The following is a 20,054-nucleotide window of genomic DNA, read 5'->3' as shown; positions in this document are numbered from 1 at the left end:
AGATAAATTATATTCTTGAGATGAGATCAGAACAGTAACCTTGAAGGGAACCATGACTAACAGGTGAAGGGCAAAGGTCACTGTCAGTTTTTAAAATGATGCATAGATAGGACAAGATTGAGAAGGGGCACATACACTCTGCTAGCTAGCAGTCAAGACTATTCTGCCTTTGTATCATCAGGATCCAGCCCAGTGGCTCATGAAGGATGCTCAGGAGATGTTGACTCATTATTTTCAGATGCAGGATGAAAACCTTAAGTCATGCAGATGCAAAACTAAAACCCTATTTTGAATAAATTCGAGGGGGGAGAAAGTTCCCAATCATAAGGGAGTATACAACAATCAAGACAGACTTGAGAGGAAAGTGACAGATCTCCATTCTCCTTCTGGGAAGTCATGGTTTCTCTGACTTTTACTATTCATAACTCAGTACTACAATGCTTATAATTCTAGTTCAATTACACTTACAGTCTGTTCATAGCAGTTATCATCACTGACAATGTTACCACAAGAAAACGAATTCCAGGTTCCAAACGACTGAATTACAGATGACTTTACAGAATATAATCCATTTAATTGGAAACTACATACACTTACACTTACATCATTTTCTTTCATTTCAATCTTTTCCTCCAACAAAATAGGAGTTGGTATCAAGTTCATTTGATGGCAACCTCTGTAATTTCCAAACACTTGAAAGAAATGAGCAAGTAAATAGAGGCAAATTACCTGCTACAGTTTGGATTTTAAATGTTCCCAAAAACTCTTATGTTGGAGGCTTGACCTCAGCCCATGGCATTATCAGGTCATGGTGGAACTTTTGAGAGATAGGACCTAGGGTGAGCTCTTCAGGTCTTTGGGGGCATGCCTTTGAAGGGCATCTTCCTCTTCCTAGCTTTCTGGTCAGTGATAAGCAGCTGTGATCCACCATATATTCTTGTGATGTGGCACCACAGGCCCAAAACAAGTGGGCCAACTGATCATGGATTGAAACCTCCAAAACTGAGCCAAAACAAAACTTCTCATCAGTTGACCATCTCAGATGGTTCTATAGTAACAGAAAGCTAACACATTGCCCTTAAGTTAAACTTCCCAAAATCCTCTTTCTTAATCAGTACCAATACAATGCAAGTTGAATACAAAAGTTAACATCAAGTTTGTGGACATTCTCTTTATACAAATAGAAGAAAAAGTAGTAGTGAAAAGGGAATAATATTGACATTTAGAATTCCCCTTCCTTTCATGTAGCAGATTCAGGGTGAGCACACTTCAGAATTAACTCCCTATGGTGTTGGAGGTATCCTTGAAGAATCTAACATGATGGTTTCACTGTCCTGGGGACTACTACAGCCAGATGGATGTGGAGAAAGGCAGTTACTAACCAGGTCTCATCAAGCAGACCAGCTGTCAGGTTATGACTCTGCTGTCACTAAAAGAACACAAAGAAAACATGCACCCTAATACACACAGGAACCCAATACCAGCGGTAGAAACTGTAATAGAAATCTACTTCTCATGCAAAACAGGCCAAATAATAAATACCTGCATAATATAAATAAAGTGCTGAAAATTAAACTTTCTTTCTTGGAGGTACTGCCATGATTATGTGGTTTCAATAGGGGTCAATACCATGATAAACTTGCAATTCTGCAAAACCATGATTAAGAGTGTAGAAAGCATATTTTGGTAGAAACCTGGGTGAGTGGAAGGTTGCTATGAAAAAAATGAAAACAGGAATGATAGAAGTATACTTTCTTTTATATACAAAAATGAAGGCCCAAAATATGGTTTGTTGAAGTAGCTATCAACAAGATGTTAAATCATTTTTCCTTTGCTTTGGTTAAAACAGCCTTGGAACAGCAGCAGTCAGTTCCCCTTCTACTAACAGCATATAAACACAGTGACAAGACTACTTTTAGTACAGGATAAACAACTTTCAAGAAAAGAAATTAAATTAATTTTAAACTAAACATTTTTACCAATAAATAATTTCATTTATAGTAGCATCTTCATCCTACAATCTTGGGCAGAACATATACACCAATTTAAAAAATAAAGTTTCTCCCACAATAGTCATTACAGGTGTTAATGTAACAAGCTATGAAATGAAATTACTTTAATGTACTTAAAAATTCTAGCAACCAAATGTGAATTTTAAAAGTTGGCATTTTCTACAATTGTACATATTCTAAAATAACTGACTAATACTTTCTTACAGAACATAATTCAAACTATTGTTGGCATTTCAATATATTCCTAAGGAAATGGTTAAAAGAACATTTAGTACACCAAATCTCAAACAGAATTTATAATTCTGATTTATAGCTAAGAAAAGGCAATCAATTCCTATTTAAACTGTACCCAGTGATGAAATATACTTCAAAAACAAACATTTGGTCTGACAATCTTTAATATTGGTTAAAAAGTCTGATGTTTGTTGCTCATGGAAGTTACTTTAATCCACTGTGCAAAACAAGGTGCAGCCATCTGCTTTCACTTGAAATACATAAGACCAACACTACTATTTACACACTTAGAAGATTTTTAAATTTATTAATTTAAGTAAGCATATTGCATCTCCTTTATGGATAAATCATGTGCCACAGAGAGCCCAAAAGCTTGATGACATTCCGTTAAGCTACACAAATGTTTTTTTGTCCTAATTTTGAACCTAAATACAAATCCAATTTCAAGATCAATTAAGAATTATTTTGACCTAATACGCCTTGGAATTGTTGCACATGTGAAAACCTCATCTCTGAGGGCTTTCCCTCCTCTCACCACTGGTCTACTCCACAAACCCCCACTCGTGCAGGACAATGCCCCCCCAAAGAGGAACCTGTGAGCCCAGTCCCAAGCACCAGTGTCCTGGAGGTTCACAGGATGACGTAGTATGTTTGACTATAGCTCTTGGGGTAAATATGGGGCCATCAAAATGGATGAAGAAACACTTCAGCAAAGCAACTATTACTTGTCCACAAAAACAAGGAAAAACTGACAGAAAAAATGAACAAACCAAATATAAATCTAACACCATTCTGCATTTCCAGAACTTGGTTTCACACTTGTGCAGTGTTCTTGGTCAACCACCCACGCACATTTTCTGGGTCTATGTGAAGAACATTTATTAAGTTATTAAAACTGCTGTTTTGACCATAAGTCATATGACTAAGAAATCAACTTACTCAATTATTACTCTGTGCAATGCACTCACAGCACGAGTATAGAGGATTAAAAACAGAACAGAAGTCTCTCACTTCTAAACTGGACAGAGGAGTTCTCAAATTAAAATCATAAAAAAGTAGGGGAGGGGAGCTTACTGGCAACAATAGACACCAGACAGGACAGTGAAACTGTTTGGTCAGAACTTAGGAACGTAATTTCCTTGACAAAAGTTTTAAAAACAACCTAACCAACCCCTGCCTTACGTCCAGCAAGTACGCTGCTCCACTCGTTTCCATGAAAACATAACAACTGGCGTTGGCTGATTACAATCAGTGCAGTCCCAGGCTTGGCTTCCCAGGTGCAGCGCTCCTGTCCTGCCACCTCTAGCTACAGGCTATTGTTTCCAACTGCTGCTCAGCTTCCGCGGCCATGGCAGCTGCCTGCAACTGTTCGGTCTCGCTCTGGATGGCACTGGGGGTAACCTGCTTCCTCTCACTGTGCATATTGTTCTCATGTCTCTTCAGATCAGATGCCTTGGCAAATGCCTTGGTGCAGGAGCCACACACAAAAGGCTTTTCCCCTCTGTGTCTCCTTTCGTGGTCCTTAAGGTGGGACTTGTGTTTGAAGGCTTTGTCACACATGTGGCATGCGAAGGGTCTTTCGTTACTGTGAACTCTCTCATGCTTCTTTAAGTCTGGGGCACGAATGAATGATTTTCCACACACCTCGCAACTGTAGGGCTTATACCCTGTGTGGATTTTTAGGTGTTCTTTCAGGTGGGCCTGTGTGGTGAACCCTTTTGTACACATTTCACAAACAAATGGCCTGTCTGCTGTGTGGAGTTTCTCATGCTTCCTCAATCTGCCTTCATCAGAAAATGTCTTACCACATGCTTGACAGGCAATCTGCTCCCGATGGTGACCATAAAGTAAATACTCAAACTTCATGTCACTGGTGGCAGTCGTCCAGCCTGGTGTCTGTTCATCTTTTACCTCACTCATTCCATCATTAAATGTTAAGGCTTGAGGGGTCTGGGACCCCAAATCTTTGGACTCTGGGGTCTCCATGGATTCTACTTCCTGGCCGTAGCAATTTACTTTTCGAACTTCCTCACTCCCCAGCTCTTTCAAAATCGCTTCCTGAACCCTGAGTGTAGTCGTAGGTGACTTGCCGTCCTCCTGACTTGGGGGGGTGCCTTCTACTGTGTCATCTGAAGGGCTGTCATCCTGATCCCCGATTTCTTCTACATCATCATCCTGAGTATCAGCAGTATCTCCAATGGGGCGATTTATTTTGAGGCAATATTTACTCTTTGATTGGCCGTTATTTTCATCGGGACTAGATACATCTCGCTTCTGAGAACAGAGTTTATCCAAAAATCTGATACCAAGAATCTGACCCGATGACATCATTAAGTTAACATCTTCCTTTTTTACGGAAATCTTTGCTGTATACATGTAGTTCAGGACCTCTTCAAATATATCGGAACGAAGAAAATCTATCTCGATTACTGAAGAGCTATCTACCTCAAGCTTCTTGAAAAGCTTTTTAAAGTAGGTGCTGCAGGCGGCAAGAACACATCTGTGTGCTCTGAATTTCACATCTTCAACCACGATAGCAATATCACAAAATTCTCCTTCTAGGCGTTGTTCATTTAGTGTTTTCAGAAACAGAGTTTTATGATCATCGTCATTATATTTAATGGTTTCAGACATACTGATGAAAAACTCCTAGGGAAAAAATTTTTTAAAAAGGAGTTCAGTAATTATGAATAATACTTTATAGAAAAAACAGATTTTCATCTCATGAACCTAACAGTTTCACAAAGTCAATGTTAAGGATGGTCCAAGAATAAAGGCAGAAAAGACTGATCCCAACTGAGGGATTTCCATACTGTTTTCTGTTTATCTCCAGTGTACAAAATATTTGTTTAGTTACAATAACAATATCAACCTTCATAAAATACATGCCAAGCATTATTCTAGGCACTTTATATATCTTAACTAACTTCATGTCCAAATAACTTTGATTTATTCTATGGTCATTTAGTGAAGAGCTAGGACTCAAATGCAGATAATCTAGCTCCAAAATCCATGTTTCCAGACAACCAGAGGTAATCGGGATGTAACTGAACCTCAAGGTTTAAAAAACAGTTTGGAGGCAAGGATCCTGTAGACCTGTCTATAGAATCTACTCTAATACTACATACAGAGAAGAGTTCCTAAAACAACTTAAGAGCTCTCAGTGTAGTATTTCATAGATTGAAGAGACAACCACTGATACAGAACTACAGAGGGAAGTCGTTGCCATAATACTCAGTGTCATCTTCTAATTTTTCCATAACAGTTTTATGTCACTCCTAAATGAGGGTCAGGGTTTAATGTGACCCAAAGAAAATCAGATGACTTCTGAGTGGCTTCATTCCCACTGGATACCAATTCAACTGCCATCCAAATAAAAGTATCATCAACATTGGATGTACAGGTTGATTATCCATTACCTGAAGTGTTTGGGACCAGAAGTGCTCTGGATTTCAGATTTTTTAAATTCTTGCATACACATAATGTGAGACATCTTGGGGATCTCACCCAAGTTTAAACACAAAATCATTTATGTTTCATGTATAGCTCATACACATAGCTTGAGGTATTTTTATTTATTTATTTTGGGGTACAGGGGACTGAATCCGAGGACATTTTATCATGAACTATATCCCCAGAACTTTCTACTTTCTAAGACAGGGTCTAAGTTGTTTAAGGTCTTGCCAACTTGCTGAGGCCTTGAACTTGTGATCCTCTTGCGTCAGCCTCCCCAATTGCTGAGATTACATGCCCAGCTAAGAGTAATTCTACACAATTTTAATAATATTTTAAACAAAATTTCATGGTGTAGAATTTTTCATTTGTGGCATCATCGTATCAGTAATCAAAACATTTTCAGATTTTCAAAATAGCTTGGACTTCAGGACCTGTTCTTGCCAAGTGCTGACTTATTTTACAAGGAAAAGAAATTAGGAACTGGCACAAAAGATCTCTGTTACCATAAAGAACTGATCTTTTAAAAATAATGTGTCCTATTTGTTCTCTTCAAAAAACATTGTTTAACTTTTATTCATCAGAGCATAAATGTAAGGAAAACAATTTTCCCACAGAAACAGAAGTGTTATATATAATCAGAAGTGAAATATATATTTTACAGAGAACACCAAATAATTTTTTTTCAAGATTTAAATTCAAAGACATATTTACCATGAACAACTCAGGCAATTATCTTAATGCCTTAAACACCAAAATCTTCAGATCAGAGTAACTCTGATCAGGGGCACACCAGACCTAAAGAGAAAAAGATAAAACAAAGAGTGAGGTAACATCTTTCTCTATTCTGAATTCTCAACTAAGAACACTGTCAAGAATTGAGTTTAAAAAAAGATTGGACCTCCAATTCTTTTTGCACCTCTTGTCCCACTTTCAGACTGGGAGTAGCATAGTAGGTGATTCATAGTATTAGGTTCAGTTCTGAACAGATATGAACTAGAATGGGTGAGGGTTGGGCATTCCAATAGGAAGGATGGGTTGGAAAACCACTATGGGATTACTCCTCATTAGCAAAGCCATGTCCACAATTGTACATATGTGGACCACTACACGGATGCGGAAAACTCCACCATTTCCAGCTGGGTATGCAACGCTGCACATTTTCCTCTAGGCTTGTATAAATATATAGATGCACTTATAAGCACAGACAAAGCCGTAGAAGTACATATATATCATGGGAGGAAACAGTAACTGTTTTCTTTACACACCTGTCTGAGATAGAGCACACCTGTCTTTAAGTTGCACTTGTGAAATCTAGGTGTTTTACCTCTATCCCTACACAGTCTTAGAGAAATTTAGCTTTTTGAGTTTAACTCTTAGAAGAACTCCATCCCACACACCAATATCTTGCAAACTAAACTGCTTCCTCTACTAAACAGTGACCAAATATACTGGTATGGTAGAAGCAAAGGACTGGGCTGTAATACAGTCCCACCAAAAAAAAAAAAAAAGCAAAACAACTACACAAAAAACTGGTGCAGGCCTCCAACTTAAAGATCAACACCTGAAAATCCTAAAAAGTTCCCTCTATAGAAAACACTAAGCTAACTAGAGTATTAGGGGGTTTTCTCGTCTGCAGCATCAAGGCTGGGCAAAATTATTTCTAAGGATGCGTCTTACTTGACCATTTTGCTCCCTGTTCTTTAGTGTCCCCGGGGCCTGTCGTCACCCCCAGAGAGAGGGCAGTCCAAGCAGAACTTTTCTACCCTGACACTTCCCACTGATGTAACTTCTGGGGCTTAAAAAATAAAAATGCATGGGTCATACAGGGTACATGTAAACTTTGTGTGCGTGTTCCTTTTTGGCCGGTGTGTATTTGGCTGTCCTCCTCCCCACGTTCTCCGAGGACCTGAAAGGAAAGACCATGCATCCACTGGCTCATTTTTTTCTATAGAGATGTTCCAATTGCTAAGTTCAGATGAGTCAAACCGGAAGACAGCCATTGCCAGTATTTATGTGGGTGAGTGCAAGAAAAGATGTAGCCCCCAACTACCTCCACAAATAGAGATGCCCCTTTGTAACTGCTCCCCGAACTGCGGGTGCGCAAGTCGCCCTTATAGAGCATGGAGCGGGGCTTCCCGCAAAGCCAAACTTACATAAGCAGCCGCAGCCGCCACCCCTACCCCTGAGCAGCTGCGACAATGGCTGCCTCACCACTTCAGAAAGGGAGGAAGCAGGGAATAAAGAGCAAGATCCGAGGCACTTTCAAAGCTTGTCTAGCCCTCACTCTCATCTCTTTCGGCCCGGGATGTGGGGGAATGAACAAGGCCTTTTGCATTCCTTCCAAACAAAAGCTCCCGGCCTCGGAGCTCAGTGGTGAAAGCGCCACTTTCCATTTCATAAACAGACTTGGGGCGAAGGCTGCCGGCCTGGGCTCTGAGCGCGGGAGGCAGGGCCCGCGGCGGCCCGGCGGCGCGACCAGCTCGGGAACGGGCGTGCGGCCGGCTCCGCAGCCCCGCGCCGCGCCCCGCTCCGCCCGCGAGCCCGGAGCTCGCGCCCCGCGCACTCCCCGGCCGGCTCGCGCCGGGCCCTCCCGCGCCCTCCCGCGGCCGGGGGCGGGGGCGGCGCGCGGCCGGCTTCCCGAGCTCCGCGGGCGCACCCGGGAGTGCGTGCGCGGGGGTCCGGGCCCCCTCCTCCGCAGGCGGCTGGGGGCGGCGCGGCGGGGCCCGTGGCTCGGAGGGGCGGCGCCGGGCGGGTTGCACTCGGCGCGGGACTCGGGCCATCCCCACCCCCACAGCGGTGCACTGCGGCGGTGCGAGCGGGGGCGGCCATGAACTCGGCCGCCGAGCGCGCGCGCGGGGCCGCCACCGCCTGGCCGCTCCCGGAGCCCGCTCGCCGGCCTGCGCGGCCCCCGGGCGCCCCATCCCCACGCCCAGCCCTGGCCCACGCCCGTCCCCGCTCGCACCGCGCCGCGCCGCCAGCGGCGCCGCACATCCTGGAGCTGGCTAGTGCCCCAGAGCTCGGCGGGAACGCGCTTCTTCCAGGCCGACCCGCTGCACCAGCCGCCCGCTGCCCCCGCGTCCCCGCGCCCGCCTCGCGGATAGCCCCGGCCCCTTCCGCACCCCGGCCCGCGCTTACCTGCAGCCTGGCACAACCACAGATACTCGCCGTGGGCTCCCCGCGTTCTTTAGCGCGCAGGCCGGGACGGAATGGACGCGGGGCGCGGGGGCACGGTGGTGGCAGTGTTTTGGATTTTTTTTTTTTTTTGGAGTTTGGGAGGGGGCGGGGTGGGGGAAATCGTGCACGTCCCTGATGGTAGCAGCCCTCCTCCTTGCACGAGCACAGAATGTCTAGCCAGCCGTGAACACCCCCACCGCCCCCCCCTTCCCGTGCATGCGCGGTGCGGGCTGGGGGGAAGGCGCGCCGCCGGCTTGCGCAGGCACGGAACCAGACCAGGCCTCCAAGTGGGCGAGCAGAGAAAGGGTTAATCCGGGACCTTGCCGACGCTTTCGGTGGAGTCTACGGGGCCGCCCCCGGAGGGCCCTGGCTTGCGCACGCGCGCGCACGCGCGCGGCTTGGGGCGCGCGGAACCCGCGCGCGGGAGAAGAGGTGGGCGGGGAAGGGGCGGGGCTTCGCTGTTGCGAAGCATATGCACGAGCGCCGCTCGCGAGCACCCGCCCCGCCTGTAGCTCCCGCCTCCCTCTCCGATTCCTGGGCTCCCGCCCGCGCCCTGCGCCGTCGCCGGGTACGCGGGAGCCAGCGCTCCCGTGCGTGTGCATGTGCGTGGGCCAGTGCTGCCGATGTGCGCGCACGGGTCAAGCGCTTCGCTTGCAGGGCTCCCCTGGACTCCTGGGCAGGAGCTCTGGGCAGCTTCACTCTTCGTACACTCTGACCGGTGCGCTTGTGGGTAAAGGGTCTTGGTTGTCGTCGCTACCGAACTCTTTATTGGGAAAGGTGGGCGTTTTCAGAACGCATGCAGTAAGTGCCATCTTTGATTTGACGTCTAAGGGGTGACCCAATCACCCAAGAGAAAGGAATTGGTTCTAAAGATCTGTATCAAGCCAAGCCCATTCATTTAGCAGGATATTCTCAAGGAAAGTCATGCGGGCTGGAGGCAGTACCTTTCTCCTGCAGACGTGACCCTAGAGTTCATTTGAAGCTTCCTTAGAGCTGAGGGACAGCTCTAGGACACTGTCCTTAAATCTGTTCTGCAGAAGCTAAAACTCCCCTACTGACTGGGCCTGGGCCTGTCCTGAGTACTTGGGAAGTCCATTCAGCGCCCAGGGTTTCTGTGCACGTAAAAACAGGAAGTTGGACTGGAGTACTGCAGATGGCCTTTGAGTTGCTGATATTACTTTATAACGTTTTAACCATTTTGCAGAACACAATTTAATACCCGAAATTAGAGCGATGCCTTCCTCGTGGGCTTGTGTGAAAATTAAGATAATGCTTGTTAACCGGTACTTAAGTAAACATTTAAGAAAAGATATTATGATTGCCCATATTTTCTAAAAGAAATTCTGTATGCCCTTGGTTGATTTTGTAATGTTAACCGCGTTGGTTTAACGTTTCCCAAGGTGCTCTTATACACATCTTTTCTGATGTTCACAAAAGTATGGGGTTTGGTAGATCTATTGACTGAGACAGGATAGAATAGAGGGGTTCTAGAGTTAGGCATACCCAGTTCCAGTTGTAGCTTAACGATTTAAACCTCAATTTCTTATTCTCTTAAATAGAGAAGAGACTGAAAAAAACAAAAACAAAAACACGTAGTAGGGCAGTTACAAGGATTGAGTGGCTTAATGCCCAGGTAAGTGCTAGCACAAATATTACTCAACTGTTAAAAGGACCCACACCACAGACAGTAGATTCCAGGGACAGGGGCAGGCCCAGAACCAGGTTGACTGTCTCCAGAGTTCTTGCTCATCATACTTGATCCCATGTGCATACTTGCTTTATTCTCATTTGCCCAGCTTGTACTTTTCAATCCTGTTTCTATTTATGGGGGAGTAATAACAGTATGCTATAGTATAGAGTTAAGTCATCAAGCAATCAAGCTGACCATTGCAGTTACTGTCTGTGAACATGACTAACTCTCAGAAATGTTCATGAATGCTGCTTCCCCTGCTTCCATACCACACATGGGCACTTTTATTCATTCTGTTTTTGTTTATTACCTGCTTACTGTATAAAGGCAATCTTTTTGCGTATGGTTAGGTAAAGTCTTCTCATCAGATTATGATTAATCTAATGAAATTAGAATAGTTTAGAAAAATGCTCAAGCACTAGAATGACACTCTCTTGACATCTTGGCTCTGTATCAGTTACTCCTTTTTGTACCACCCAGGCTCTGCCTGGCTGTTTCTTGCTTGGTCATGGGGTTCATGGGGATGAGTCTAAATTAAAGGTACATGGGAAGGAGGAACAAGACGTGGGAATCCAAAAGAGAAGGGCTTGATGCAGACACTCACCTGTGTTCCCATCCTTACTGGTGTATCTCCCAGCACTCAGGAGGCTCCTAGTAGACATCAGCTGACAAGTGCCAATCTAGAAGAGTTAATCAGGATCAGGACTTTCCTCAAATAAGTGTTTTTTTTCTCTCCTGCCAGCAATGGTTACCATCTAGATCATTGTTAGACTCCAATAACTGATGGGGGACACTTAGAGCATGTTGACCCTCGCTTGGGATGTCCATGACCTCCTGAGAGGAACCTGTGTCTAAGGATTGTAAGACCTGGGCCTGAGGTGTGAAATGTGAGGTGCTAGGGCCTGAACTGTATTCAAAGCAACCCCCTAAAGATTCTTGGAAATGTCAGGTCACTTGGGGTTCTTGCAGAGGAGTGAGGTTGCTTTTTTTTCTCCTTCACATTAATCCTGGGCTCTCCTGTGGATTTTGACCATAGAGCGCTGGTAGAGAAGAGTGGGCCTGTTCTGAGTAGAGGCATGGAGAAGCAGCCTGTGTTCCCACTTGTGTGCTGTGTGGTCTGCCTCCAGAGAAACACACACAGGTTGCCACTTCCTCCTCAGCCTGGGCCCTTGAAGGCAAACAAATCTGAGAGAAGGAAGCCACCCTGAAGGCCTACCTGAGCCCATCCCCAACTGAGGCAAGGCAACAGCCGATCCACAGACCCATGAGTGAGAAATAAATGTTTTTGAGTCACTGGGAGGTTATGTGTTGTGCTTTGTTATAAAGCAAAATCCAGTACACCTGCAGAAGGAAATGTGTCCCACCTAGTATCATAAGCACCCAACACCCTCCGCTCTGAAATCCCTGGGTGCAGCAAATGAACAAAAATAGATCCACACACAGATAAAGATGTGTACATTCAACAAATTATCATATAAATGATTATATATTGTACATTGTGATAAGTGCTTTTAAAAACATTGAATATGATGAAAAAGGAACAGGAGGGACTAGTTTTGATTGGGAAAACTCCAAAAACACATTTAAAACCTGTAGGGTGAGGAAAAGAAGGTCAAGGCAAGTGAGGGATTGCATTTCAGGCTGATCTGGGAACAGGGTCAAAGAAAGGAACTAGGTATGCGTGACTCCTCAGAGGACAGAGTGACTGGAACACAGTGAACATGAGATGGGCCCATAAGAACAGCAGGGCCCAGCAGAAGGCCTCACAGAGAATGGTCTGAGGTTTTTATTAAGCACAGTGGAAGCCATCTAAGAGTCTTCCTTTTTTAATCTAAAATTTACTTGGGCAAACATATTAGTCTCCTAATATAGTAGGAGACTCAGATATAGTAAACTCAGTGTTCAGCACACAGATAAGATTTGGAGTGTCCCTACCTTAAACACTGTTGTCTAATGCACTGAAATTGGAAATTCTAAAAAAAAAAAAGAGAGAGACTTGGATTTTCACATGTCTCCCATAATGAGACCATTTATATAAAACTTCCAGTTCATGTTAAGGGGCACATTTCAAATTCTGTCAAACAACATACCATCCTTCACTACCTGAAAGTAGAAGAAAATTAGCAGTTTACTCATGAAATTTACTTTACACATAAAACAATTATCCTAAGAAGTATGATCTTGTCAAACTTCCTTTTTCACAATTGCATGATAACCACAGTGAAAATGAAAAGAGAGAAAAATCTAAATTACCTTAGCTTTTTCTGAATCAATAGAAGAGTCTTTTAAAATAACAATAAAAAATCTGGGAATCAAATGAAAAAGAAACAGATTACTAGTAGATTCATTCATAAGGAATAGACATTTATAAAACATTATCCTAAGAAATTATAATCTCATGACATTTCCATTTGAGCTACTGTATATTCACTTAAATAATATCCAAAGAGAAAAATATCAAGCCTATTTTAGAGAAAGATTGAAATGTTATTGCTGTGTTCTTGAATTATTTTAATGGTATTAAGAACAAAAATACTATAGTAATTATAATTCCTTTAAGTTGAATAAAATGGAAACAATTTATATGATTCACATTTAAATTATCTATGGTTATAAAATATTCTAAGAAATTATTGCACCAAACTTCCATTTGAACCATGACACAATCTCTTAGTTAATAGCAATAAAAGAGAAAAAAAATCAAAGTCACTTTATAAGAAAGGTAAAAAGACATCTTGCTATTGTTCTGCCTTTAGAAGTATCTTCACTGGAAAGTGGGGTCTACTTAGAAAGTGGTTCACTTCTGTTTTCTGGTTGTGCAGACAGAAGATTGAATCCAGCACTTGGTGTAGACTTTTCTTTTTCATAATTTTGGGCGTACCAAGCCACCTTAATAGAGTGAATTCCTAAGGGAATTTGTTCTCACTTTCAGAAGTGGAAAATAGGATGTTTCCTTCTCAGGAACTCTTTCCTAGGAATCTTCATTAAGATTTCATTTCCTCTGAAGGGAAAGTCTGGGTCAGTTTAGTGGGAAGCTTAAATAACAAGAAGAAGGTGAACATCTGTCCGCATACACTTCTGGAGGAAGGACTATCTCAGAATTGAGTTGGCCATGTAGAAGAGCCTCTCCAGGTGTTGTCAACTGGTGGGGCATCTGGTCTATGCTGGGCTCCAGGTACTACTGCCCCTTTTTTCTCTGGAACCTGTTCATCCAGAGAATTCTCTTGGTGCTTTTGAGTTAACATCAGAGGAAGCTGAACATTCTGTAAATCTTCTGTAATTCCAATATTTGGCTGCTCTTCTATAAATCTAATATTATTTCAAAACAAAAAAAATATTCCATGAAGATAATTTTCTCTGGATGCTTTTGAGATTTTTTTTTATTAAAATCATTTCTATTTTTACAGACTGCATTTTGATTCATTGTACACAAATGGGGTACAACTTTTCATTTCTATGGTTGTACACATTGTAGATTCACATCATTCATGTAATCATATATATACATAGGGTAATACTGTCTGTTTCTTTCTACTATCTTTCTGTCCTCCATCCCCTTCCACCCCATTTTCCTCTACACCTTCCAAAGTTCCTTCATTCTTCTCTTCCCCCCATCACCCCCTTCCATTATATATTGTCATGCACTTATCAGAGAAAACATTCAGCCTTTGGTTCTTTTGGGCTTGGCCTATTTCACTTAGCATGATATTTTCCAGCTTCATTGATTTACCAACAAATGCCATAATTTTATTCTTTATGGCAGAATAATATTCCATTGTGTATATATGCCAGTTTCTTTTACCATTCATCAATTGAAGGGCATCTAGTTTGGTTCCACAATCTAGCAATTGTGAATTGGGCTGCTATGAACATTGATGTGGCTGTGTTACTGTAGTATGCTGATTTTTAGTACTTTGGGTATAAACTGAAGAGTGGGATAGCTGGGTCAAATGGTGGGTCCATTCCAAGCTTTCTGAGGAATCTTCATACTGCTTTCCAGAGTGGCTGCACCAATTTGCAACTCCACCAGCATTGTATGAGTGTACCTTTTTCCCCACATCCACGCCAACACTTATTATTGCTTGTGTTCTTGATAATAGCCATACTAATTTGAGTTAGATGAAATCTTAGGGTGGTTTTAATTTGCATTTCTGTAGGGATGATGAATACTGTGTCATATTTATTGATTAACTGTATATCTTCTTCTGTGAAGTGTCTGCCCATTTCCTTAGCCCATTTATTGATTGGGTTCTTTGTATTTTGGGTTTAACGCAATTCCAATTAAAATCCCTATGACATTTCTTATAGAAACAGAAAAAGCAATCATGAAATTCATCTGGAAGAACAAAAGACCCAGAATTGCTTTGGCTAAAGCAATCCTGGGCAGGAAGAGTGATACAGGAGGTATCACAATACCAGACTTTAAACTCTATTATAGAGCAATAGTAACAAAAATGACATGGTATTGACACCAAAATAGACAATTAAACCAAAGGTATAGGATAGAAGACACGGAGACATACCCACACAAGTACAGTTATCTCATACCAGACAAAGGTGCCAAAAACTTGCAATGGAGAAAAGAAAACCTCTTCAACAAATGGTGCTGGCAAAATTGGAAATCCATATGCAGTAAAATGAAATCAAACCCCTCTCTCTCACCCTGCACAAAACTCAACTCAATATAGATCAAGGATCTAGGAATTGGACCTGAGACCCTTCATCAAATAGAAGAAAAAGTAGGCCTGAATCTCCTTCACGTTGGCTTAGGACCAGACTTCCTTAACAAGACCCCCATAGCGCAAGAAATAAAAGTAAGAATCAATAAATGGGATAGATTCAAACTAAAAAGTTTTTTCTCAGCACAGGAAACAATCAATAATGTGAAAAGAGAGCCTACAGAGTGGGAGAAAATCTTTTCCACACACACTTCAGACAGCACTCATCTCCAAAGTTTATAAAGAACTTAAAAAACTTTACACTCAAAATACAAAGAACCCAATCAATAAATGGGCTAAGTAAATGGGCTTTTGAGATTTTTGTCTTTAGTTTTTAGCATTTTGATTATGATGTTCTGGCTATGGGTTTTACTGTTTGGAGTTAACTGAGCTTCTAGAATCTGTAAGTTTATATCTTTCTCTAAATTTGGTAAGCTTCCAGTCTTTTTCTTCACATTGTTTTCAACATCACTCTTTCTCCTCTTTTGAGTCTCTAATAGCATGAACCGTGAAATTAAATTAAAAAAAAACTCTCATGGGATCATAAAACTTTTCATTCTTTTAAATCTTTTTTCCCTCTATTTTTCAGGTTTAATAATATCCGCTGCTCCATCTAGAATTTATTGAGTTGCTCTTTTCTTTTCTCCATTTTGCCACTTGCCTATCAAATAAGTTTTGTTTTAGTTGTATTTTTAGTTCTAAAATTTCCATTTTATTTTTATTTATGTAATTTATCTATTTATTTATTTTGCTGAGAATTTCTACATTTGTTTTAAGTGATCCATTATTGCTTCTTGGAGACTTTTAATAATAGCTTCTTCCAAGTGTTTTTTGTTTCCTAATTTTCTCTGTCATCTTGGTGTGGCCATCTGCTGTTTGTTTTGTCACATGGGAGTTGATATTTCCTTGATATTTGTATGCTGAATAATTTTGGATTATGTCTTGGACATTTTTAATATTGTAATGGTGGTCCACTTTATGCTTTGAATATAGCCCTTGCTGCTCTGCCATTGTGACTTATTTTTAAAATGGACATGTTTCTTTCTCTTCCTCTCTCCCTGCTCCTCCCTAATATCCCCCCTTCCCCAATCTCAGAGGAAACAGGATTATCTTTCTTCCCCATCCTAGGCAGAGTTTTCGTCCTTGGGCACACACCCACCACAGAAGTGAAGTAATTCAGACTCTGTAATGCACTTGTTAATTTGGGAGATAGTCATTTCTGAGATCTTCTGGTGCCATCCAGAGAACATGTGAAATGTAGCCTTTGAATTCGTTTTTTTTTTTTTTTTAAACAAAACAAAACAAAACTATTCCCACTATTAGGCAGAATCATAGCCTCTGGAACAGGAGTCCCCTGTGTTTCTCCTTTGCTAGCATAGCATTAAAAATTCTTTCTCCTTTTTCTCAGAACCATATCCTCATTCTTAGATTGGCATTGGGGATAAAATCGAGCCTTCAATAACAATATTACAAGACTGAGCCTTGTTTAAATTCTATGGAAAGAACTGATATTTTACAACCAGGTGGGGTTGAAGCCGCCAGTGCTATGGATTGGTGTATTTGGAGAGCTGCCTGAATCAGTCTTGCATGTGTTCCTTGTATTAGCCAATCTAGGACCTGATCTGTTAGTTCAGTTCTCAATGTGCTTTGTATGTTGATGAACATCAGATCCACACAAGCAGCTCAAAGGTGAGTCTAGCAGTTCAAAAACAAATGCATAGGGTGGCTTTTGCTGGTCTTCCTCTTTCTGACCTCCCTGTTTCTTTCTGCCTTCCTAGAACTCCCTTTCCACAAACCAAGTGGCAAGATGACCAGAAAGGAAGAAATGGTCAACCCACTGCTGGTTTGTGATAGTTTCTTGTTTTCTGATGTGTTTATTTAAAAAGCTATAAATTTCCTCCTAAGGACTGTTTTCCCCTTTCCAATGTGTTTTTCTATATAATTTTGTTTACATTCATTTCTGCATATTTCTTGGGTTTCTCTACTTCTTTTTATATGCCCATTATTTAATAATGTTATTAAACCGAGTGTGATTTAATATTAGTTTATTTCCAATTATATTGGAATAGTTTTAGGGTTTTTGGTAACTTTTAAAAATTTAATTCTCACAATTTGCAGAAATATAGTAAAAAGAATTTTATGTTCATTTTACCTTTATCTAGATTTATCAATTGCTAACACCTTCACTCCATTTGCTTAATCATTTGCTCTTTTTCTCCCATCCTCTGCACACACACAACTTTTTTTGAACCAATCTTTTAAGAGTAAGTTACAGATATGAAGCTATTTTTTCCTAAATACCCCAGTGTATATTTCCTAAAACAAAACAAAACAAAAGGTACAATCTCTTACATAACCACAGTGCAGTGATCAAAATCAAGTATTTTAACATTGATATAATATTGTTCATATTCAAGTTTCACCAGTTGTTCCAATAATCTCCATTATCATGTATAGATTTTCTCCTCCCCTGGTGTAAGATTTCTCATTGCACTTAGCTATCATGGATCTGTCCTTCTGTCATTTATAAGCCTGCTTTTATATACTTTAACACTAATATGAGTCCTCTTTCAAACTCTGTGATGCATTCTAGAAATAAATGCTCTGTGGGAGCATTTTGCATCATTTTAAGTTTACTGCATAAAGGCGAGACTCCCTTTCTTCCTGGATATAGCCTTCCCCATTACCAAGGAATATTGTCATCTTCTATAGTCCTGCATTCTTAAAATTTCAGAATAACTTTGGTTGCCTTTCTCTCTTCCCTCTACTGTTTGCCAGTGGCAAAACTCAACTACTTGATTTACACCAGAGCAGAGCACTGAGGTACACTTGAGAGTTTTCTTCTTTTCTGGAGATTTGACTTTTGTCCTTGAACAAAGAATATTTCATCCACTAGAGTGGGACATGTGTTTTATATTAATATTCAAAATATTTTATTCTCTTTGAGTTAGCAGGTTACTAAAGTTGAAATTAGCCTGCTCTGATCTCTCTCTCTTTTAACTTGATTTTTTATTTATTTATTTTATGTGGTGCTGAGGATCAAACCTAGTACTTCACATGTTCTAGGTAATGGCTTTACCAAGGAGCCACAACCCCAACCTCCTCTCTCTTTCTTTATATGGAGTTGATCACTTTCAATATATGGAGTTGATCTTCATCCATCATGTGGATGCCTGTCAATTACCCTTCTCCTCTTCTGGGGCAGCAATCAAATCCAGGACAGTTTCTTACTTTGAAATTGGAATTCAAATTACATTTCTTAGTAAAATTGCTAGATAGAAATATCTCTCAAGTTGTACTTTATTTCTCTGTGCTCCAAAATGATTTTGATCATTTTCCCACTCTTTTTTGTTGAAAGTGGTCTTCTATCACATCAATTTTCTCACAATTTTATAATATGAAAATTTTGTGTTGTATTAGTTCTGTTGTTTATTAAACTATTTACTATACCTTTCACATGTAGAATCAACTTATTTTGGTTTAGAATTTAATACTTTATTTTATCAAAATTATCATCATACCATCAAATATTGTTAAAACTGTTTCAAGAAACCCGCAATGCATTTATACTTCATTCTAGTGAGCTAAAATTATAGCTTCCTCTTTTGGGCAATCAAAAAGCTATATTGTTTTCTCAACCATAGAGACTTCAATCTCAGCATAATAAGTAACTCAGTGAAAAACCAAAATAAAAAGTTCTCCAACTGGCATCTGTTCTCACAGATTTGTGCAAAGAACATCTTACCTCTCAGCACCACCTCCACCCCCAAGCACTACTTTGTCTTGGCCATTCCTTAAGCACACTGAGCACACTTAGCGTGCAAGGATTGAATTCAGAGGTGCTTAATCAGTGAGAGCATGCCTTTAGAACCTACTGTACATCTGCAATATTCAGGTTTAATTGTTAAAACAGATTTCAGGTTCTTATTGTCTAAATAGCACTTTAATAGCTACTCAAATGTCTACTAAAAGTGTCCATCAATATAATATTCTTTAGTTTCTTATTTAACTCAAAAATCAGTTAGGAGACAAATATTGCATTTAAGGCATAGAAGAAAAGCAGAGGAGGGTAAGGAGTGCCTAGTTGCCCAGTCTCTGGGTTCCAAATTTGGATCCTCCTGCTACTACCTACTAGCCAATGTTTCTTGGGAGGTTATTGCATAGCTCAAGATTCAGTTTACTTATTTGTAAAATAAGTAAGTCTATCAGAAAAATGATAGACCTACCTCTAGGGCTGATTAATTCAATACATAGTTATAATTGTCCCTTGGCATCCAAAGGGGAGGTGACTTCCATGAATTCTCACATATTTGCTCAGGTCCTTTAAATAAAATGGCATGTCATTTGCATATAACCTACCCACATCCTCCCATATGCTTTAAATCATCTCTGGATGGCTTATATTGCCTAGTACTACATAAATTCTCTGAAGATAGTTGTTATACTGCATTGTTCAGGAAATAATAACAAGAAAAATTCTGTATAGGTTCAGTCAGTAAAGACGAAATTTTTTCCTACAAATTTTCAATCCAAGTTGGTTGGATGCACAGATGTGGGATCTGCGGGTACAGAAGGCTGACCACATCTATCTTGTTCCAGTATACGAGGCATCCTGATACCACAAAGAAAGAAGCCCACAAAGACTCCTGCCTGAGACCAGACAATAAACAAATAAATAATTGAAAGGTATATTGTCACCTGTTAATAAGTGCTGGAGAGGTTTGCCTCTCCAGCAGGGGAGGAAATAGGAAGGCTGGAAATATGGATGAA

General features: G+C 41.0%; 1 protein-coding gene across 6 annotated transcripts; it reads right to left on the bottom strand.

Moving 5' to 3' along the window:
- Positions 1–590: 590 nt before the first annotated feature.
- Zbtb14 (zinc finger and BTB domain containing 14) lies at positions 591–9,230 on the bottom strand. 6 transcript variants are annotated; one of them, XM_047525887.1, is made up of 3 exons: positions 8,838–9,230; positions 6,414–6,497; positions 591–4,895 (listed from the first exon to the last, which is right to left on the bottom strand). In XM_047525887.1, the coding sequence occupies exons 2-3, from the start codon at positions 6,414–6,416 to the stop codon at positions 3,549–3,551; spliced, it is 1,350 nt and encodes a 449-aa protein (XP_047381843.1). In that variant the 5' UTR covers positions 6,417–6,497; positions 8,838–9,230; the 3' UTR covers positions 591–3,548. The 6 variants fall into 6 exon arrangements, with proteins under 6 accessions (XP_047381843.1, XP_047381845.1, XP_047381847.1 ...); XM_047525889.1 differs by lacking the exon at positions 8,838–9,230 and adding an exon at positions 7,856–8,285; XM_047525891.1 differs by lacking the exon at positions 8,838–9,230 and adding an exon at positions 7,914–8,285.
- Positions 9,231–20,054: the final 10,824 nt, after the last annotated feature.

Source organism: Sciurus carolinensis, chromosome 15 (genome assembly GCF_902686445.1).
Source record: "Sciurus carolinensis chromosome 15, mSciCar1.2, whole genome shotgun sequence".
In the NCBI taxonomy this organism is placed as follows: Eukaryota; Metazoa; Chordata; class Mammalia; order Rodentia; family Sciuridae; genus Sciurus; species Sciurus carolinensis.
This window is presented reverse-complemented; position numbering and strand designations above follow the sequence as displayed.